Here is a 24498-nt window from a genome sequence, read left to right as displayed (position 1 = left end):
GACATACACACAGGTGCACACACACACACACACACACACACACACATACAGTCACTCACACACACACACACACACGCATACAGTCATACACACACACATAAATACGGACATACACACAGGCACACAAACAAACGCACAGACACACACACAGGCGCATACACACACACACACATAAATACGGACACACACATACGCACGCACAAACACAAACACTCTCTCTCTGAAAGCCCAGCTGGTCCTCTAAACTGGCACGCTACGCACAACAAACACACAAACGCTTCCTCCAAAAAGCTGCTGCCAAAGCATCAGTACTGAAGCAGACAGGCCGACTCACACACACACACACACACACACACACACACATATACACACAGACACACACACACATATATACACACACTGAGCATACACAGACACACACACACACACCGGATGACGGCACTAATACATGCTGCAGACACAACATCCACTTAGCCAACCCTCCAGAGAGAAGCAGAGGGCCAGAGACAAGAACATGAGGAGGACGAGGAGCAGAAAACATCTTCAACTCAACTTAAATATGAGACTTTTTTAACACCTGGGTGGAGATACTTGTGTTCTTCTTATTAATACGACAAAGTGGCACTCACACAAGATGAAACTTTCCCTTAACCCTTTGATTCACAACATATAAACACCTTCTAATGCAAAACATGGGTCAAAAATGACCCTCATTCATTCATTCCCCATGTTATTTCATGCTGGATGTCTGTTTGAATATCATTTTTTTTTAAATTACAACAGATAATTTTATCCATTTTTCCTTTCATGCTTTATGAAGAAACATAGTTTTTGTATTATTACATCAAGTCCTTGTGCATTAGAAGCGTAGTGATACAAAAAGAGATCCACTAAATTAACTATTTGAGTATATGTGTAACTATGTTTGTCTTATTTTGAAGGTTTAACTTTAAAAGAGTTGTTAGAACCACCATATTACATTAGAAAAATCACATATTTTAACATTTGAGACTTATTAACTATCCTATTTTGTTAAATTGGTGTTTTTTTCCAATGGAAATTGTTTTTGTTTGTTGTTTTTATTCAAAAAGTAAGAAATGAAAACAAAAAATAGGATGTATGATGATCAGAAACAAGTTATTTGAGGAAAACCTGCAATACTGAATGATGAAATTAATTTATTGCAAATATATAGAATATAAAAACTTATAACCACCTGTATTTCTTTGTTCGTCATGTTAAAATCTGTCCAAATTACCTGGTGTGAAGTAGAAGTGGCAGAAAGAAAATCTGCACAGGTGCTCCACTACACCTAACTGCTAAAACTGTGTTTTTAAGAGTAAAAAAGTACTTTTGAAGCACTTTCAATGCACCTAAACCAAAAGATGTCCAGATGCTAAAAGCTTCCATCATCACGTCTGAATTGCTACCACGAACAAAACAGCTGAAAATAGCAACAAAAACAAACAACAAAAAAAAAAAAATTGGAAAGGCAGCATCTCAAGATGAGACGGCAGGAGACAACAAACTAATTTAATGGCGGAAAAGTTTTACGTCAGATACTGAAACATTTTTTTAACACAAGCGGTCAGCTGAGACACGACTGACAAAAGATTGAGCAATGTGTCTCAAGTAAAGGTAGACCGATACATTGGGCCGATATTTGTGTTTTTTTTACTTGTATCTGCATCGGCCGATACGTGCGTGCGTTTGCCGATCAATTAGCCCGTTTCACTCAGCCAACACCAGGCAAGGCTGGGTGCAACACCTCCAGGCTGGGTGCAACACCTCCAGGCTGGGTGCAACACCTCCAGGCTGGGTGCAACACCTCCATTTTCTGGTGAGCTGCTGTCAATACCGGCAAAAACAAAAACACATCAAATATGTCGATCATCTGAGGCCTAGAACAACATGCACATTGTTTGCTATACAACTGTTAATATGTTTGGTTTGTTTTGTTAATAAAGGTTTCTTTTTTTGTTTAAATTGAGACTTGTGTAACATTTGTTATCATTGTGTCATTTTCATCATGTAAACGGAGGGAGAAAAGGCAACATCGGCTTCAAGAATCGGCCCCAAAAAAATCGGCTGCACATATTGGTTAACCCTTTATCAGGCAAAGAACTATATTTGGTAACTTGAGGTAATATTTCAAGAAAAAAGTTGCAAATTTGCTAGATTAAAGTGGCAAATCTACTAGAAAAGTCGCAGATTTACGAGAAAAAAGTGGGAAAAAAGCAACTTTTTTCTCCCAGATTCACCACTTCAAATCTCATAAATCTGCACATTTTTTTCTCGCAGATTTGCCACTTTGATCTAGTAAACTTTTTTTCTCAAAATATTATTTTCGTATGTTTTTTTTTTTACACATTATGGCCGTATGTAATATCCTCCAATATTCTCTAGGGTTGAAATTTGGAATAGTATTTCAATGAGTGCCCTATTAAGGGTTAAGACTGATGTCAAAATAATCGGTATCGGCCTTAAAAAACCCGCATCGGTCGACCATTAGACTCAAGATTTATAAATAAAGACTAATATGTAAATCTCAGTGGTTTTTAAAGACTAGTAGTAGTGCTTCCTGCTCCGCTGCAGGTTCAGATTTTTCCTGTTTTTCTCGCTGCTTTCTCCCCAAAATAAATAAAAAAATACCAGAAAGAGACAAACTGCTGCTTCCAGCGTGTAACACATCAGGCTGTGTAACACGCTTACTGCTGCTGTGTTTCCTAACTTTATCACACAGCTAATTATCAACTTTAATGGAGCTCTTTTCAATTTTTCCATTAGGGCTGGCTGGTGCTGATGCTGCTGTCAGAGACGGAGCAAAGCCGAGGTTAGAGCAGAAAACATGCAGGATGCTGGTGAAAACAGAGCTTCTTCTGATTCAACAGTAATTAACATTATTTTAAGTGATGTTAGAGGGGAGAGAACTACCATAGCAGCTTGTTTAACATGCTGGGTGCTGTGTGCTGCTTGTAATGGATTTTTTGGAGGATGTATTTAATAAAACGGACTCCTGGTGGGGAAACTAAACCTGCAGCATAAAAGACAGCAGGTAACTGTAACTAATACGGCCCGGCTTAAATATTTCACTAACATTTTAAGGCATCAAACAAAGGTACTGAAAAGGCAGAAATTTCCAATAAAAACAATTACGTTTCCAGTTCTTTGTACCGTTTTGTAAGAGAAACAGGTGAATCATTTAAATACACAAAAGACAACAAATTGCCGTCATATTTGTCTTTAACTCTCTGGAGTTTTGGGCTATGTAGTCCATTTTTGAATCTTTCCATCCTGCCTGTATTCACCACTAAAACATGTTTAAATACCATGTTGGTATATTTTTTCACCTATATGACCTGATAATAATAATAACTGATTTTTTATTCTGACTTACTGGATCAACATTTAGAACCAAAAAGAAACAAAGAAAACCAACATAAATGTGATCTTGTGATTGTGTGTGATCCTGTCATCAACTCTGGTTTTTATTCTAGTGGGACTCCATTTGATTTGGCACTGGTGTGTTTAGTGCTTAACAATTTTGGTATGTTTTAGTCATTGTGTCTTTTTTGGTAATTTTGTGTCTTTTTTTTTGTAATTTTGTGTCTTTTTTTAGTAATTTTGTGTCTTTTTTTGTAATTTTGTGTCTTTTTTGGTCATTTTGCGTCCATTTTAAATAATGTGTCTTTTTTAATAATTCTGTGTCTTTTTTAATAATTTTGTATCTTTTTTAATAATTTTGTGTCTTTAAAATAATTTTGTGTCTTTTTTGATTATTCTGTGTCTTTTTTGGTCATTTTGTGTCTTTTTTGGTAATTCTGTCTTTAATAATTTTGTGTCTTTTTTGGTCATTATGTGTCTTTTTTGTTCATTTTGTTTATTTTTTAAGTAATTTAGTGTTTTTTCAGTCATTTTGTCTTTTTTGGTCATTTTGTGTCTTTTTTTTTTTTAGCAATTTTGTGTCTTTTTTCAGTCATTTTCTGTCTTTTTCAATCATTGTGTCTTTTTTTGTAATTTTGTATCTTTTTTTAGTAATTTTGTATCTTTTTTTTTTTTTAATTTTGTGTCTTTTCATTTTGATACTGCCTTCAGCAGCCCCCATGTAATTTGACTTTGAAACCCCTTTGAAACCCTAGTTACTCGATTAAAAAAAATAAAAATAAAAACAAGCCCTCTCCTCCTCCTCTCCCTCTGTTTTGACATTTGCCCACTCTCTCCATTTTCTAACAGCTTCTCTGTCTCTTGTCTTCATGTTGTGTCTAAACACAACCTCTCCTCCTCAGCACAACTAGGCATTGTGGGTAAACAGCTAGATTAGCCAATCAATCTTCTCCCGGGAACAGAGGTAGTAGTTGTTGTGAGCCAGGAGGAGGAGGAGGAGGAGGAGGAGGGGGTCAGGGGAGAGATAGGGAGAAGTAAAAAAAAAAAAAGAGGAGGAGGAGAGTGGAAGAGAGGGAGTGAGCGATAAGGAGAGTGAGAGGAGAGGGGGGAGGACTGGTGAAGGAGAGATATAGAAGAGAGGAGGAGGTGGGAGGAGAAAGAGGGGATGGAGGAGAGATGCAGATGTGGAGGAGTCACAGAGAAACCACAAGAGAAAACAGTGAGATGAACGCCAGAGACGGAAGACGAGAGTGAGAACGGAGTGAGAGAAGTAACAAACGGGGGCTGGTGTGTAAAGAAAGAGTGAAAAACAGCAGCAGGTAAAATAATAAATATAGAGGAAGACAAGAAGTAACTGGATTATTACTGTAGATGTACAGTATAGGGGAGAAACCTGACGACTCAAGCAACTATAGCGCTAACGGTCAATTCATCGATTAATCGCTATGTTTTTATACACACTCCAGTATTTACAATATTTGTGTTTTTTACTGGAGGCAGTATCAAAATGACCATAAAAAGATACAAAATGACTAAAAAAAAGACACAAAATGATTTTAAAAAAGACACAAAATGACCAAAAAAGACACAAAAATATTAAAAGGCACAAAATTACAAAAAAAAAGACACAAACTGACAAAAAAGACACAAAATGACAAAAAAAAACTAAATTACTTAAAAAAGACACAAAATGACCCAAAAAAAGACACAAACTGACAAAAAAAGACACAAAAATATTAAGACAGAAAATGACCCAAAAACACACAAAATGACAGAAAAAAACTAAATTACTTAAAAAAGAAAAAATTGACCAAAAAAAAGACACAAAACTACCAAAAAAGACACAAAAATATTAAAAGACACAAAATTACAAAAAAGACAAAATAATTAAAAAAAGACAAAATGATTTAAAAAAAAGAGACAATGATTTTAAAAAAGACACAAAATGATTTAAAAAAAGACAATGATTTTAAAAAAAGACACAAAATGACCCAAAAAATACACAAAATGACCGAAAAAGACACAAAATTACAGAAAGAAACTAAATTACTTAAAAAAGAAACAAAATGACAAAAAAAAGACACAAAATTACTAAAAAAAATACAATTATTAAAAAAAGACACAATTATTTCAGAAAAAGACACAAAATAATAAGTAATTAAAGGGACCTTCCACACACAACACAGTAAAGTGCCATTCATATAAAACTCATTAAACTTTCATATCAAGGTGAGGGCCACAAAATATCGTCACGAGGACCACAATTGGCCCGCGGGCCGCCAGTTTGAGACCCCTGGTTTAGAGCGATGAAGAATATTCCCCATAATAATACATGAAACAAACGTAAACACGAGGTTTTGACTGAAATAATCTGGTTGAGATTTTAAAATAATGAAATATCACCTTAGCTCCAGCTGTTTATCTGAGGAGGATTTAATAAAATTAATAGAGCTAACTAGAAGACATGCAAGCTCTTTAACAAACCATCATCAAATAAAATTAGCTCTGAGGCTTAATTACAGCTTTTGGTGAAAGTGTTCAAGTCTTAATAAACGTCTCATCTTTTTCCTTTTACTTCTTTAACTTCACTTCCACTAAATATCAAATACAGTTGCAGCACAATGAATGAAGAGGTTAAAAAAAAAACACCACCTCAGGAAATGTGATATTGTTATGTTAAGCCATTTAAGCCTGAAGTAAGAAGCCGGTATAAGTAGATCAATTAAAAACACACATAAAGATTAATGATATGAATCTGTATTTCAAAAGAAAATAAAAGCCACTATCTGTTTTCTTGAATGCTTGTATGCTTCTTGAAAGTGTGCAAGTTGTAATATATGTCATTTTTTCCCTTTACACTGTAAAAAATGTTTGTAGAAAGAACAGTAAAACACTGTCAAGTTATATCAGAAATGAGGCGTAAAATTTAAAATTGTACATCACTGTACACTGTAAAAAATGTCTGTAGATTTTATGGTAAAAAACTGTTAAACCATGACAGTAAAAGACTCTTTTTCAAGAATCAAGAAAGATTCTTGATTCATTTTACCGTAATATTAGAAAAAGTTGCACCATATTTAATACGGTAAAGTTCTGGCAACCACAGCTGCTGGTTTTTACTGTAAAAACAATAGTTTTTTTTTACAGTGTAGTAGACACTTTTAATTCTCGTAAATCACAGAATAGCACAAAACTTTTACTTTTTTCTGTCATAAACTGGAAGAAATGCACAATTTTGCTGTAAAAATATAAAATTTTCATGTAAAATTAATGGAGAAATACCATGATGTGTGAATGAATGACACAATTACCCTAAAAATAACAGGAATATTCAGTCTAAATTACAGTTTTTGCTGATATTTACATTTACATACACTCACTGTAATTTTTACAGTGAAGTTCTGGTAACAACAGCTGCCGGTATTTTACCGTAAATTAAACAGATTATTTTTTACAGTGTATTTTCCAACTTCACTTCAAATATATCAAATCCAGTTGCAGCACAATGAAGTGGTTAAAAAAAAAAAAAACTCTGATATTGTTATATGTTAAGCTATTTTAGCCTGAAGTAAAAACCTGTCGTAATGTAAGTGTAATCTGTTTTATTTTTTTAAATGCCATCTGTTTGACCTGATTATTATAGTAAAAATGTGTTCTAATAAGTGACTCTTTATATATATTAATTATGTTTATTTTGTTGCAAAATATACCAATTAATTAATGATCTTTTTTTGTAGAAATTTGATCTTGCTTCCAAAATTTAGGCCTGTAGTGTAGATCAATTAAAAACACACAAAATTAATGATGTGAATCTGTATTTTATAGAAAATAAAAGCCACTATCTGTTTTCTTAAATGCATGCTTTGCATCTTTGGAGTTTATTATCACTGTTGCATCTAATTCACCAAACTCACAGTGAACAAGCCTCCACATCTCACTAAGATCAGAGCCCAGCAGCTCCTGCTTTACTTTTATTTTATAAGCGTTGTCAGGACTTGTGGAAAAACTCCCCTGGACTGTTAGCATAAACCTTTTTCTGCTGCTGCTGCTGCGTGTCTGCACCCAGCAGAGAACTGTGATAATACCTCTTAAATGCTGGCTTGCAATCTAGCAATCCTCAAAAGACTCAGAAACTCTTTTGAGCCGAGGTGAAATATATATTTTTTCTTCTTCTTGTGGCTCTAACCGGCTCTGTTCTTTTGAAACCAGTAGAAAGGACCTGCGCTCAGAGACCAGCCTCGGGGGGCCGGAGCCAAAATTAAACCGGTCCCGTCTCCTCCGCTTTATCACTGCTAGGAGCACACACACACACACACACACACACACACACATCTACATTTATATAGTCTCCCACCCACACACACACACACACACATAGAGACAGACAGACAGACAGACAGGGTTAACTGGCACACTGGCACTGGGAGTGTGAGCCCCTCCACCCTCCTCCATCTATGGGCTGGTTGCCAAAGATGCCCCCCGTCCAAAAATACACACACACACACTCACACACACACTCACACACACACACACACACACACACACACACACACACACACACATAAATCCCTGGCTTAGCCTCGGCCCAGTGCTGGGATTACCGGATTAGAACTCTATTCCATTATCTCCACACACTATACAACACACACACACACACACACACTATACAGCGCACACACACACACTATACAACACACACACACACTATACAGCACACACACACACACACACAATGCCACACTGTCTTGACCACAGAGGACAGGCTGAAGACAGACGCACAGTGTCAATCACCACACATGACATTTACACACACACACGTACACACACACACGTACACACACACACGTACACACACACACGTACACACACACACACACACGTGGGTACAGTTACAGTTGAGAGAGAGAACAGGCTTGTTTTCATCAGTAAGAGGCAGCGTGGAGGAGCTGCTGTTATTATGACGTCTGAGGCAGAGAGCAGTAAAACTAACTCCAGCAGAAAGTTGTTGTTTACTAGCTCACTCTGACCTTTGACCTCACAGAGCAGCAAGAAAAAAATTATCCTTCAAGAGCTTGAAGGCAACAAGTGAAAAGTATTCATGTTCAAAGCGCCATCGGACTGGAATAATCTTCCTTTAAACATACGATCATTGACATCTTTTCATAGTTTTAAACATGCCCTGTCCATGTGTTTCAGATAATGTTATGTCAATTTTTTATTTTTTTCTGTAACACTGCCATTTCAATTTACAATAATATTATGTTACTTATTTGAGTTTTACTAGGCTAATGTTATGGTCAACTTGTGGCCATTGAGAGGTTGTGTTCATTCTTGTGTTAATTTTTTCTACGTTTGTGTTGATGCCTGTCGTCATTGTTGTTGTATGTCTGTAAATCGTTGAGTGTTTTGTTTTAAAATGTACTTTAGGACCCCCACGAAAACGAGGGGTTAATCCTACTCAATAAAATTTCTGAATGATTGAATATACACACATATATATATATATATGTGTGTGTGTGTGTGTGTGTGTGTATATATGTATATATATATGTGTGATTTTTGGGTATAAAGACATAAAAAAACAAATAAAAATATATATCTAGATATCAGTTTTACCTTTAGTTGTACCAGGCATTAAAATAAACAAGATTTGGAAGAAAACAAGGTGGTCTAATAAAATCATTTTCTATGACTGTATAATGTGGCTGCTGCCATTCAGTTGCGTAAAATTCCACCAAAACATGTATTTTTTAGTTTTTAGATGCCACAGGTGTGTAATATAGTCTTTTTTTTTCACTTCTGAATGTATTGGAGCCATTTCAGAACATTTTCCAACACAGCAGACTGTATTTTTCCTCAATCTGGGTACAAAAAGGACCAAAAACAGCAACATTTGACTACTTAGTAACCAGATATTTTGATCTCGAGTATATGTTTTGTCAGAATGTTGCAGATAGATAACTCCTCTATCCATCCTCCACTTCCTCTCCTGCCACTTCAAGGTTCCCCCGACACACTTATGAAGATGTTTAGAAATATAAACAGTGTTTACGTCTCAAGCAGACGCATAAATAAACAGATTCCACGCTGAGTGTTTGTCACTTACATAGTCATGGAAGGCCTTGGCTTCACTGGAGTGCTCACATGTCTCCCTTCGGTCTGGAGCCGCACAATACAAATCCCAGAATACACTGAAATGGAAACGGAGAGGTCAAAGGTCAGCGTACAGAGCAATACAAGCAAATGTGTAACAGCCATTCACACACTCTCACTATCTCCCGAGCACTCTCACACTGCCTCTTATACACTTGAGCATCATTGGAAGAGGGACACAATGCCAGCGTGGCCCTCAATCAACCTCTCACTCACTCAGAAACACACACACACACACACACACACACTCACTAACACACACACACACACACACACACACACACCTTTCATTGACTGCATCCATCTAAACTTCAGTTGTGACATGGAGCAGCTCAAAGCTTCATTCATAACGTTTTTTATTCTTGCATATCTATTCATTCTGATGAATTTTAGTTTTTCTGCACAGTTGCACATAAAGCATGGGTGTCAAACTCGCGGCCCGCGGGCCAATTGTGGCCCTCGTGATGATATTTTGTGGCCCCCACCTTGATATGAAAGTTTAATGTGAGTTTTATATGAATGGCACTTTACCGTGTTGTGTGTGGAAGGTCCCTTTATTTGCTTTTTTTGGTAATTTTGTGTCTTTTTTTAATCATTGTGTCTTTTTTTTGGTCATTTTGTTTCTTTTTTAAGTCATTTCGTTTTTTTCTATCATTTTGTGTCTTTTTTTAATAATTTTTTTAAAAATATAATTTTGTGTCTTTTTTGGTAACGCTGTGTATTTTTTTGTCATTTTGTGTCTTTTCTGTCATTTTGTGTCTTTTTTGTAATTTTGTTTCTTTTTCGTCATTTTGTGTTTTTTAGTAATTTTGTTTCTTTTTTTTTTTAATTTTGTGTCTTTTTAAAAATAATTGTGTCTTTTTTTAAATAATTTTGTGTCTTTTCTTGTAATTGTGGGGTTTTTTTTATCATTTTGCGTCTTTTTTTGGGTCATTTTGTGTATTTTTTTGGTAATTTTGTGTTTTTTTTCTGTCATTTTGTGTCTTTTTTTGGTCATGTTGATACTGCCTCCAGCGGCCCCCAGGTAATTTGAGTTTTTGAGAGTAATTTGAGACATAAAGGTTTGGCTACATTAGCAGCGTTTCTGCTATATTAGTTTACTTGTTTTCCTGGTGCATGTATTTACTAAGCATTGCAGTAAGAAAGTGTTAGACCCGCCTTCAAAATGAAAGCAAACACATGTAGCTTTCAAAATAAGAGCACATGGATGTGTTAGCAGAATCCACCACAGAATATACAAGAAGACTGTAAAAAATTGTTTCCCTTTTCTGTAAGTCACTTTAGATAAAAGCGTCTGCTAAATATAACTAAATGTAAATAATATAAATGTAAAATATGGTGCCTTGAATAAAGTCAAATCAAGCAAAAAAATGTCATAAAATATGATGTAGCTTAGAAAGCTACTTAGCCAAGAAGTTAGCGAAGTATTTAACTTACCAAGATACTTAGCTAAATACTTAGGCAAGACGTAAGCTAAGCAGTTATCTTAGAAAGCTACTTAGCCAAGAAGCTAGCTAAGTAGTTAGCTTAGCAAGATACTTAGCTAATTGCTTAGCCAAGAAGTTAAGTTAAAAAAAAATCATAAAATATGATGACAGACATCTGAAGCTACATTTGAAAACCTCAACAGAGGCTTCGGATATAAAAACATTTTTAAAAAAGGAAAGACATTTATTTCAGCACTACTGTTGCACAATGTATAAACGTAGAGCCAATTTAATCCCTAAAATATCCTTTTAAACTGCGTTGTGGTGAGGGCATTTAATCTTTGATCCTCACTGACAACAAGAGCTGACATATATACAGAAACTGTTTCCATAACAGCTTTTGTTTCAGTCTATTTGAACACCGAGAGCGGAAAAATCCCAAACGCACACACACCTAACAGCAGCAGCGTTATAACTGGTGTCTGGTGCTCTACCTGTCTGAGACTCAGGCCTTAATTGAATCAGTCTGATTTAGTGGAGGAGCTGTAAAACAGAGTGAAACAGGGACAACAAGGCTAACAAGAGGGCTAATCACTGATCACACACACACTTCACATGTCCTGTAATCTGCCCTGCTCACACACATGTTGGATCCCAAACATCTGGGATGTTTCATCCACCTCTGCACTTCATTAGAGCCATAAGTCATGTTAGGGAGGCTCGCTACAGGACTTTAGGATCTTTTACTTAACCCTTTATTATTTTCTCTTAGGTTATCAAGTTTGGGATGTTTCTCTTAGGCAAGAAGTTAGCTTAGCAAGCTACTTAGCTAAAAAAAGGATATGGGTCATTTTTTACCCGTGTTGTGCATTACAAGATATTATTTCCATTTTGCTTCTCACACTTTATGAACAAAAAAACGTTTTTGTATAATTACATTGCTAACTTCTAGGCTTAGTAGCTTGCTAAACTAACTACTTAGCCAAGAAGTTAGCTAAGTAGCTAGCTTTGCAAGCTACTAAGCTAAATACTTAACCAAGAAGTTAGGTAAGCAGTTAGCTTAGAAAGCTACTTAGCCAAGAAGTTAGCTAAGTAGTTAGCTTAGCAAGCTACTTAGCCAAGAAGTCAGCGAAGTATTTAGCTTAGCAAGATACTTAGCCAAGAAGTTAGCGAATTATTTAGCTTAGCAAGATACTTAGCTAATTATTTAGCCAAGAAGTTAGCTAAGTAGTTAGCTTAGAAAGCTACTTAGTCCAGAAGTTAGCACAGTATTTAGCTTAGCAAGATACTTAGCTAATTACTTAAACGAGACGTTAGCTAAGTAGTTAGCTTAGCAAGCTACTTAGCTAAAAAATGGATATGGGTACTTTTTGACCCATGGTGTGCATTAGAAGAGTAGTGACACAAAAAGGGATTTTACTAAAAAATGAATAAAGGAAAACATAAAATGAGGATGTATGATGATCAAAAACAAACTAATTGAGGAAAACCTGGAATACTAAATGATGAAAATAATTTATTGCAAAGATATAGAACATAAAAACTCTGTTTTTGACCCACTTTATTCCCATGTTGTGCATCAAAGGGTTAAGAGAAACATTTATGCAATATCTTGCTCTCAAAAAGTAGATTTATCCTTCAACTTTCTCCGTCCTGAAGAAGGGAAGAGAGCAAGTTGAGCTCAAGGACACATCAACAGGGAGAAACGCTCTGAGGCTACTGGACTTAAACATTCCAGTTAAATAAAAAACTATTTGTACTACAAACCTTTAAAAAGAGAGAAAGGAAAAACATATAATTGGTGTGCCTACGGATAAAAAACAACATGCTTATTTATTAAATTGTATTATATCTGTGCAGAGAAAGAAGCTCCATTCAGATTGAAGCCTAAATTATTCTCTGGATTTAGCCAGGCTTGTATGCTCTCAAATTATTATTCTGTTCCTTGGTTTTCTTTTTATTAAAACATGTCCTTGGTCTCATATTGCTGATGGTGCTCTTTAGGCCTGACGTTCATTCTTCTGACTCAGCAGAGCCAGAAGCCCCCGAGGTGAAAAGTTACACTAGATACGCTACTTTTTAAAGACCATTTAAGACTATATTTACAAGTCAGTTAATTCTACATCCACAGGTTCTTCAATATTTGTTCCTTTGGAATATGTGCGGTACTAATTACAGTACGAGTCCTTCAGCAGCATTGTGAATTATTATAGTGAATCCAGTGGCAGCTTGTGTAGCTTTAATCTTCCAGAGGAAGGAGAGAGTGAAAGACTTCACCTTGAGGAGGATCAATAAAGAACCCCGTTTTAAACAATCACCGTCGGTATTTCTGATGAAGAAATAAAAAGTGTTAAGGGTCATGTGAAGCTGTAAATGAGGCTGTAAAGAGAAACTTCTCAGCTTTCAGAAAATATTGGAAATAGCGCAAACCGTTTAATTATGGTAAAAGTGTCGCTGGCGCAACACCTCAAACTACCTGGGGGCCGCTGGAGGCAGTTTCAAAATGACCAAAAAAAGACACAAAACTACAACAAATACACAAAATGACTGAAAAAACACTAAATTACTTTTAAAAGAAACACAAAATGACCAAAAAATACACAGAATTACCAAAAAAAGACACACAATTATTAAAAAAAACGACACAAAATGACCCACAAAATGACCAAATAGACACAAAATGACAGAAAAAACTAAGTTACTTAAAAAAAAAAGACACAAAATGACCAAAAAGACACAGAATTACCAAAAAAAAGACACAAAATTATTAAAAAAGACACAAAATGACCAAAAAGACATAAAATTATTTTAAAAAAAATACACAAAATGACCAAAAGACAGAAAAATGACAGAAAAAACTAAATTACTTAAAAAAAGACACAAAATAACCAAAAAGACACAGAATTACCAAAAAAAGACACAAAATCATTTTAAAAAAGACACAAAATGACCAAAAAAGATAAAATTACCACAAAAAAAGACACAAAATTACAAAAAAGACACAGAATTACCAAAAAAGTAATTAAAGGGACCTTCCACACACAACACGGTAAAGTGCCATTCATATAAAACTCACATTAAACTTTCATGTCAAGGTGGGGGCCACAAAATATCATCACGAGGGCCACAATTGGCCCGCGGGCCGCGAGTTTGAGACTCATGCTGTAAACTTTGGATGTTGTGTTTTCACTGTGAAAAGCACTTTCAAAAACTAAAAACTAAACTAAAACTAGCAAACTCACTCTAAAAACTAATTAAAACTAACTGAATTTGAAAACGAAAAAATTCACAATGAAATTCAAACTAAAAGTAATGAAAATGTCAGTGATTCTACATCCACAGGTTCTTCAATATTTGTTCCTTTAGAATATGTGCGGTACTAATTACAGTGCGAGTCCTTCAGCAGCATTGTGAATTATTATAGTGAATCCAGTGGCAGCTTGTGTAGCTTTAATCTTCCAGAGGAAGGAGAGAGTGAAAGACTTCACCTTGAAGAGGATCAATAAAGAACCCCGTTTTAAACAATCACCGTTGGTATTTCTGATGAAGAAATAAAAAGTGTTAAGGGTCATGTGAAGCTGTAAATGAGGCTGTAAAGAGAAACTTCTCAGCTTTCAGAAAACATTGAAATTATCCCGATAGTGCAAACCGTTTAGTTATTATGATAAAAAAAGTGTCGCCCGCGCACTCTGTAAACCAGGGGCCTCAAACTCAAATTACCTGGGGGCTGCTGGAGGCAGCAGTATCAAAATGACCGAAAAAAAGACACAAAATTACTGAAAAGACACAAAATGTCAAAAAATAAATAAATTACTTAAAAAAAGACAAAAAAATGACCAAAAAAAGACACAAAATGACTGAAAAAACACTAAATTACTTTAAAAAAGACGCAAAATGACAAAAAAAGACAAAAAATACACAGAATTACCAAAAAAAGACACAAAATGACCAAAAAAAGACACAAAATTACAAAAAAGACACAGAATGACAAAAAAAAAGAATTACCAAAAGACACAAAATTATTTAAAAAAAACAGTATTATTAAAAAAAGACAAAATTATTTTTCAAAAAAGACACAAAATGACCAAAAACACACAAAATGACCAAAAAAGACACAAAATGACAGAAAAAACTAAATTACTTAAAAAAGAAACAAAATTACCAAAAAAATACAGAATTACCAAGAAAGACACAAAATTACTAAAAAAAAAAAAAGACACAAAATGACAGAAAAAAATTACTTAAAAAAAAAGACAAAATAACTGGAAATTACTTTAAAAAGACACAAAATGACCCCCAAAAAGATACACAATTACAAAAAAGACACAGAATTACCCATAAAAAGTAATTAAAGGGACCTTCCACACACAACACAGTAAAGTGCCATTCATATAAAACTCACATTAAACTTTCATATCAAGGTGGGGGCCACAAAATATCATCACGAGGGCCACTATTGGCCCGCGGGCCGCGAGTTTGAGACCCATGGTGTAAACTTTGGATGATGTGCTTTCACTATGAAAGTCTTCAATTGAAGCACTTTCAAAAACTAAAAACGAAACTAAAACTAGCAAATTCACTCTAAAAACGAATTAAAATTAACTGAATTTGAAAACGAAAATTCACAATGAAATTCAAACTAAAACTAATGAAAATTGGCAGTATTTCTACATCCACAGGTTCTTCAATATTTGTTCCTTTAGAATATGAGCGGTACTAATTACAGTGCGAGTCCTTCAGCAGCATTGTGAATTATTATAGTGAATCCAGTGGCAGCTTGTGTAGCTTTAATCTTCCAGAGGAAGGAGAGAGTGAAAGACTTCACCTTGAAGAGGATCAATAAAGAACCCCGTTTTAAACAATCACCGTCGGTATTCTGATGAAGAAAACAGTGATACACACCAAGCAAATATATGGTGGTTTAACAATAATCTGGCTCATTTAATAAACTAACTTGGAGCAGAATCATTTTACCCTCTGCATATTTTTACGCATGTTCATTTTCTCTATACTCGTGTACTCTTTTTTGAATGGATCCTCAAGGACTCTTGTTCTTAATGAAGCTCCCTTTAGCCGCCATGTTCTTGTATGTTTGTGTGTTTTATATTTTTCTTGTGACCTGTGTGTCAATTTTGTAAAACAAAATTCAATAAATATATCCTTGGAAAAAAAATGTATGTGGTTTAGCCCTCAAGTCTTAAGCAGTGAGTTGATTATGATTATCATATGACTATAAAATAATATGACTAAAAAAAGACACAAAGACACAAAATGATTTTTAAAAAAAAGACACAAAAAGACTAAAAAAGACACAAAATTAGCCAAAAAATACACAAAAATACAAAAAAAAATACACAAAGACACAAAATGATTAAAAGACAAAATGACCAAAAAAAGACACAAAATGACTAAAAAAGAGACACAAAATGACCAAAATAAAATACAAAAAAAGACACAAAATGACTAAAAAAGACACAAAATGACTAAAAAAGAGACACAAAATGACCAAAATAAAATACAAAAAAAAAGACACAAAATGACTAAAAAAAGACACAAAATGAACAAAAAAAGACACAAAATGACTAAAAAAGACACAAAATGACCAAAATGACCAAAATAAAATACAAAAAAGACACAAAATGACTAAAAAAAGACACCAAATGACCAAAATAAAATACAAAAGACACAAAATGTCTAAAAAAAGACACAAAATGACTAAAAAAAGACACAAAATGAACAAAAAAAGACACAAAGAAGACACAAAATGACTAAAAAAGACACAAAATGACTATAAAAAGACACAAAATGACCAAAAAAGACACACAAAATGACAAAAAAAGACACAAAAATTCACAAAAAGCCACGTATGTTGCAGTAGGCGGGGTGAATGTGCTCATTGAGCAGCTGCATGTAAATGTAAAGTGTTTTACAGTAAAGTCTCCTGTTGTGGCTGTAAATCGTATTGTAAACAGTGATCGTTAACTGCTGGTGATGTCTTAAAACAGTGAAACTGCAGATCTGAAGGGCTGAAGGTGGCGACCCCCCGGGGTCAAATCTGAGCCAGGGGCAGAAATGAGAGAGGGGGGGGGACAAAGGAAGAAGGAATGTAAAGGGTTAATCTGCTAAGAATCCCCCTCCCACAGGAACAAAGGAGGAAAGTGGGAGGTGGGGGGCAACACAAAGGGTGAGGAGGGGGAGGGGAGCGTGGGGGGGGGGGGGGGGGGTCCATTCCCCAACCATCTGGATCTATTGTTTCAGGATGGAGCGCTGGAGGAGGAGGGGGGAGGGGAGGAGACGGGGAGGGGGGGGGAGAGGGGTCACGCCCTCCATGAGTCTGGTCAACCCGAGGCTGAGACTCTGCTCCACCTCCACCTATAGGAGCCATCTCTAGTCATCGCTAGGCAACATGGGGCTGTTCATCAACTAAGAATCAGCACCAGAGACACAAAGTGGCTGAAAAAAGACACAAAATGACCAAAAAAAGACACAAAATGACTAAAAAAAGACAAAAAAAGACACAAAATGACAAAAAAAACACAAAAAGACACTAAATGACCAAAGAAAGACACTAACTGACTAAAAAAAGACACAAAATTACTAAAAAAAAGACACAAAATGACCAAAAAAGACACAAAGACACTAACCAACTAAAAAAAGACACAAAATGACTAAAAAAAAGACACAAATAGAAACAAAATGACCAAAAGACACAAAATGACTTTAAAAAAAAGACACAAAATGACTAAAAATAAAGACACAAACTGACTAAAAAAAAGACACAAAATGACTTAAAATAGACACAAAATGACTAAAAAAAGACACAAAAAGAAACAAAATGACCAAAAAAAAGACACAAAATGACTAAAAATAAAGACACAAACTGAATAAAAAAAAGACACAAAATGACACAAACTGACCAAAAATAGATGTAAAAATGACCACTAAAAAGACACAACGATGAAATTAACTCTTAAATCAAGACAAATTAAAGCTGCTGATTTAGACGGGATGAATAAAAAACAAACTGGAACTACTTCTCCCTACTTTGATGCTTTCAAGCTTTATTATGATGGAGCGAATCACAGAGAGAGAGAAGTCTCTGGTCTTTAAATTAACTTTTACAGGATACAACATTATTTTATCCATGTATTTTGTAATGTGTGGGTATGTAAAGCTTTAATGGACGTGTTTATGTTTAAATACATCTACCTGTTTAAAGTGTTGTATTGGCTTGCTCTCTTATAGACAGAATGCCCAAACATTTATATTTAAATAGTTTGCAGCTATGCATTTTTAAAATAAATAATAATAAAAAGGAATATTCAAACGTCGTGTTTGGCCAGTTTTGACAGCCTGAATGTTTACACATGGGAGCAAATAGCATGCAGAGCCAGGCTTACTGCATCAGAACAAACAACACAAGAGAGGAGGAAAAAAGAAAAAGAGAAAAGAGAGAAAAGTGAAAGTGACACTCACCACCACCACGAATGGAGGAATCCAGGAGGCTCCCCTAATGTAATATTCTTCTCCCATCGGATCTGGAGGAGAGAAAGAAGAAGAAGAGTCACTAGTGGCCACTAGAGAGAGGATTATGTGTTCAGGTCCAGAGGTTAACAACATATAATCAGTCCGTCTCAAACTGTCAATGGCCTCCGACGGGAAGATAGACATCTCTCTCTCTCTCTCTCTCTCTCTCTGTCCATCTCCATCTAACACTTCCTCCTCCTCTCATCTCCCTGTTTCCCTTTTTTACATATAGCTCATATTAGGGTTAGGGATGGGTACCTTTCACATTTGAATCGATACGGTACCGATACCCGGTACCTGGGAATCGGTACCGGTACTCAAAGGTACCAATTTTCGGTACTTTTGCGTAACATATTTATTTCTCAAAATATAAACTTTAAAAAATATATCAAAACAATATAAAATCCAGGATGAGCAGTGCTTTATTGTTGAGCGAACGTGCATTTTGTAACATGAAGGTTGCAGTGTTATCAAAGAATGCAGAGGAGCTCTCAGGTGGCAAAGCACGGAGGAGAAGAAAAAAAAAGTTGCAAGTGCACGTGTGATTTGTTGTGATGACGTCGTAGCTGTGCGGCGCAGCACCGGTCAGACAGTATTGTGGGCGTGGCATGGTTGGAATAAACAAAGTTGAGTCGGGTTGCTCTGTTAACATATCGAGGATGACGCAGGAGTCCGAGGGATTTAATTTCAGCGAGGCAGTTTGGAGTAAAGTGGCAGGTAATATTCCTGAGTTGAAGAGCGGAGTATTAGCGGAGGACCAGAGATGCAGCAGCTAGCTGCTAGCTGCTAATGACTGGTCTACAGAAGAATGGAGAGAGCAAACGGAGTAAGGAAGGTCTAATCTGGAGGCAGACGAAGGCCAAGCCCGGGTAGAGACATTGGAGAGATAGTAGCTGGCGGCTAGCAGGCCTAGAGCCGGCTGTTGGTCTCTGTTCCGCGGTGGAAGAGGGCAGCAGTTAGCGGCCGCGGTGAGCAGACAGGACCAGACGAGGAGGTAAATACATTTTAAAAAATAGTGCGATCGTCAGCACGCTTGTTAATCAAAGACGTCAAATGAAAACGGGTTGAAATCAATGATTAGTTTAAAGTTAACGCCGTTTAGGTACCGAAACATGGTACCGTTTGATTTTACATGAATCGGTACTCGGTAGTACCGACGGAAATCGGTTGGTACCTATAAGAGTACTGAATTCGGTACCCATCCCTAATTAGGGGTGTGCCCTATCGTATCGTTCACAATTATACCAGTTTAATTTTTTTATGGGTAAAAAAAATGCATATCATGATACTGTCAACATTCCTACTTGTTGCCGTAGTGACGTAAGGGTTTCCATTAATGACCTAGACCGTGGCGACTTCAGAATCTCATGTACTAACGTCACATTTCAACCTACTGAAAGTATAAAATGTTTGTAGAAATTACAGTAAAACACTGTCAAATTACATCAGAAATGGGGCATAAAATTAAAATTTGTATACCACCGTAGTAGACACTTTTAATTACCGTATATCAAAGAATAGCACGAAACTTTAACTTTTTACATCGAGATTTGCACTTTACACTACATTTTAGATTTATGATTGATGTTCCATTTTGCTCTATGTTTTTTATTTATTTAAACAGACTAAATAATCATATTTTTTTATATATTTTTCAGTATTTTGTAATATCGTGAAGAATATCGTTATCGCAAAAAATGCCCTGAAATATCGTGATTATCTTATAGGGCCATATCGCCCAGCCCTAGCTCATATATACAACATCTGGGTGATTCTCATCAACATGGTGCAGCTCATAGCAAAAATCCAAGAGCATTGAATACATATTTTCTTTGACCCTTTATAACATGTACAATCTTAAGTCACTGTTTAATATGAATTTATAATCTATTTTTTAAAAAAGAGACACTGTAAGCAACAAAATTCATTTAAATATTCATGTTTGATTGTTATTTTTCAGTGCAAGAACAGCAGACCAACATTAATTGCAAGAAGTAATTTTGTGAATTTTTACACTGCACTTTTAAGATTTTAATGCTCAAATGCATGTAGTTATACTGAGGGCCACTTCAAGTGAGGGTGCGGACCGTATGTGGCCCCCGGGCCTCCAGTTGCCCATCCCTGGTCTACAATGTCCACAGACAACTGCATCAGCTGTTGTTCCACTGAGGTCCAGCGTGGCGGACAGGGAGCAGATCTGCTGTAACTTTAGAGGATTTCCTCTCGAAAAATTCATGCAACACCTCACGCTCTGTAATCACGTTTAGCATGTTTGCAGCGACAACACCAGTTGTAGTAAACATCCACTAGAGCAGCTATTGTTAAAGTGTTCATCGTGTTCATCTCTTTTGGTCATTTAATGTCTTTTTTGGTCACTTTGTGGCTTTTTTTTTGTCATTTTGTGACTTTTTTTGTCATTTTGGGGTCAATTTGTGTCTTTTTGTGGTCATTGTTTGTCATTTTGTGTCAATTTTGGTCATTTTGTGTCTTTTTTTTGGTCATTCTGTGTCTTTTTGGGGTCATTTTTGTCTTTTTTGGTCAATTTGTGTCTTTTTTTGTGGTCATTGTTTGTCATTTTGTGTCATTTTGTGTCTTTTTTGGTAATTGTGTGTCTTTTTTTGATAATTATTTGGCCACTTTGTCTTTTTTTGGTAATTTTGTGTCTTTTGGGGGTCATTTTGTATCTTTTTTGGTCAATTTGTGTCTTTTTGTGGTCATTGTCATTTTGTGGTCAATTTGAGTCCTTTTTTGCTTAATTTTATGTAATATCTTGGTCATTTTGTGTCCTTTTTTTGATCATTTTGTCGTCAATTTGATTCTTTTTTGGGTAACTGTGTCTTTTCTGACAAATCCCAAAGTATCAAGTTATTATACTATACATACAAGGAGTCTCTGGCTTGAAGCTGACTGTTACACACTCAGGAGGTCAGAATGGACCTTTAGACTGATGGCAAAGCACTTAGATTAAAAGGAAAAATAAAATATAAAAAAAAAACATATAAATGCACAGACAGAGAGATGTTTTAGTTGTTATCTACTTCATTATTTGTCCAAAATTCATCATATCAACTGAGTTTGTCTGATCTGAACTGTGAGATTCTGTTCAGTGAGACAACATGATGTTAGATTAGGTTTCGCGACTCAAAAAGGTTGAGAACTTCTGCTCTATAGCTGGGTTATAGTACATGTACATGTACAGTTTTACTACTAAAGAAAGCTGTTTTACAATCACATAAAGTCATTAAGGCCCATCTGACCTGCATTTTATTGGCTTGCTGGAGATTTTTCATTAATTCTTTATCTCTTCTGCTCAGCTCTAGATAAGCATGTGTGTTATAAACAGGTTATAAACACTGATGTGGTCTTACCTCAGACAGGAAGGTCTGTGCGGACTTCTGTGCTCCCACATGTAGCAGGTACTCGTACACATATAATGCTAACCTGAAATGCAAAGGAAAAGATTGTTAGTGACCAAAATTCATACCAAATAACAAATAATACTCTTCCAATTTGCCCTTAAACCTCTGAAGTCCAGGAGATTTTGGTTGAAATTTGTCAACTTCCTATGTATTCGTTTCTGTTTGTTCCTTTTTCTCCACACAAACTTGGCTATCAGTCAGATTTTTCATTTTATCTTAATTAACAAAGTATAAAGCTGCCAGGAACCCAAAATACAAACAAAAGACACAGGTTTCTATGGAAATGTACCATTTTTTAAAAACCAATTATACACACAAAAACAGCAGAAAAAATAATCAATAATAAAACTACAAAACAGTCAATTTGCATATAAATTAAAAATAGCACAATCTTTTTCTGAAAGGGTTGAAGAATGAAGTTTTTTATTTTGGACAATAAAAGAAAAAAAAGAAAAATATAAAGAAATAACAACAAAAGGAAAGTGCAAGGTAGTGGCATGAAACCCAAAAAGATTAAATTAAACAACATAACAAGTAATTGTGAATGTGAATATAAATAAATAATATATATATATATCTACCCTTTATGATAAAAGAATAACGACCATAACAAAATAACTAAATATGACAAACCCTAGTAAGGGCAGCATTCATATATAAACAAAGAAGGAAAAAAAGAACTATATCGATATGTGATATGGTCTAATTCCATATCACATTTAGAAATATATCGATATATTTTTTATATCGATATATCGCCCAGCTCTAATTCAGGCATCCTCCTTTAACAACCAAAAACGGACCAACAAAAGCAATTTCAACCAAATAATCACAAACTATATATACACTAGTCAGGTACTATTAGAAATTGAACAGCGTTTCAGTTTTTGTTTGCATCTTTGAAAACCTTGAAAATTAGGTATTAACAGTCAAACAATGGATTGAAAAAATGGCTCCATGGTTTTGCTTAAAATAACAACAGAGAGTCAGGCTGTTCTTGTAAATTCCCTGTTGTGAGATTACAATTTTTGAATGGATGCTGGAAAAGAGACATGCAGAGGTGGCACAAGTGACTGAAAGATACAGAGAGAAAAGTCAAGATGTTCTCCTTTAAAGTCGGCAGGATGAGGGAGTTTTTTTTTCTGATCATAATCTATTCAAACAATTAGCAAATACAAAGGAAGGGTTACGATTTGTTTTTCTTGCTCGTTAGCTGCCTTTATCTCATTTTTGTTATTTTTCAATAAACAGTGAAGTCGGCTGCATAGCAGTAATTTGAACATCAATGAAGAGCTTCCCATTCAGAGTGGTAATAATAATGCTACCAACAACCAGCGCGAGTTGTTAAGTATGAATGAATGCTGAACTGTGAAGTATTAACTCTGGAGCTTTTGGATTTTTAGGGGGTAGGAACCACAACCCAAATGAAATGGGGGTGAATCTCCAAAGTACCTCTAAAGGTTCTTGGGTTGCACCAATTGTAGAATTCTGGGCCAATAGCAATGTCAAAAAAAAATATGTTTTTCATTGCCGTTATTATTTATTACCTCTTTAATGCCCAGTAGGGCTGCACAATTAATCGAATTTTAACCGTGATCATGATTTTGGCCGCCACGATTAAATTAACCTGATCGTCGGCGATATTTCCATTTTAAAATGCGTCTCTCCTGCAGATCTAATCAAGCACTTTCTACACCAGTAGTCCACCAACCACCAGGGGGCGAACGCAGAGTTAAGGTTTCATGTAGCTGCCAAAAAAAAACAACCGAGCAAACACTAAGCAGGATGTGACGTAGTACTCAACGCTACAACAACACGCGCCATTTGTAAAAGCCGGCAAAGCAGTGTTGCCAACTTAGCGACTTTGTTGCTATATTTAGCGACTTTTCAGACCCCCTTAGCGACTATTTTTTTTAAAAAGCGACTAGCAACAAATCCAGCAACTTTTACTGGTGTTATTGGAGACTTTTGGGCCCCAACGGCTCGTTAAGAAGAGTAAGAACGAGTTGAAGCGCCACAGTCCTCCTGCAGCAGTCTCTCCCAGCTACAGAGCCGGAGGGGATGTAACCCCTTAGCCTCCAGTCTGCAAATTGCTAACAGGCTAACAGTTATCTCTGTAGCAGTACAGTGTGTATGTGCTGCTGCTGCAGGAGGTGTTCACTTAGCGATCTCTGTTTGTTTACAACAAGCACCAGACACTCTGTGCACAGTTAGCGATGCCGGTTAATTCACCATCACTATGTTTATGATCAGCTGTGCATAATTAGCCATGCTGGTTTGTTTATGATCAGCTGCTGATGTTGTGCACAGTTAGCGACGGTGAAAACCATACGTCACCTCCAAAGTCTCTAAATCCCTCTGGGGGCTACAAACACAAAAAAGAAATCTTTATTTGAAAAAATAACAGTTTTAAAAAGGACTGTTTTGTCCAAGTCTGACCGCCAATAACCAACACATTTAGTAAGCACACAATTATTGCAACCCATCAGATAAACATCAGGCCTTGGTGAATCTTTTTCGCTGATAAGCCAATGGCGGTCAACAATTTGAATGTCGGCCGACACAGATTTTCAGCATCACTAGCTGCT

At 35.8% G+C, this 24498-nt stretch overlaps 1 protein-coding gene across 2 annotated transcripts in view; it reads right to left on the bottom strand.

Moving 5' to 3' along the window:
• Positions 1 to 24498, bottom strand: part of zgc:110158 (uncharacterized protein LOC553590 homolog) — an 86087-nt gene that overhangs the window by 42442 nt on the left and 19147 nt on the right. For both annotated transcript variants that reach the window (XM_059352880.1, XM_059352881.1), the window contains exons 2-4: positions 21860 to 21932; positions 18441 to 18502; positions 9491 to 9575 (exon numbers count right to left, since the gene is read on the bottom strand). In XM_059352880.1, the coding sequence (XP_059208863.1) occupies positions 9491 to 9575; positions 18441 to 18502; positions 21860 to 21932 (220 nt within the window). The remainder of the gene's footprint in view (positions 1 to 9490; positions 9576 to 18440; positions 18503 to 21859; positions 21933 to 24498) is intronic.

This window comes from Centropristis striata, chromosome 16 (assembly GCF_030273125.1).
Source record: "Centropristis striata isolate RG_2023a ecotype Rhode Island chromosome 16, C.striata_1.0, whole genome shotgun sequence".
Taxonomy (NCBI): domain Eukaryota; kingdom Metazoa; phylum Chordata; class Actinopteri; order Perciformes; family Serranidae; genus Centropristis; species Centropristis striata.
Note: the sequence above shows the minus strand (reverse complement) of the source record. Positions and strands in the feature narration are given on the sequence as shown.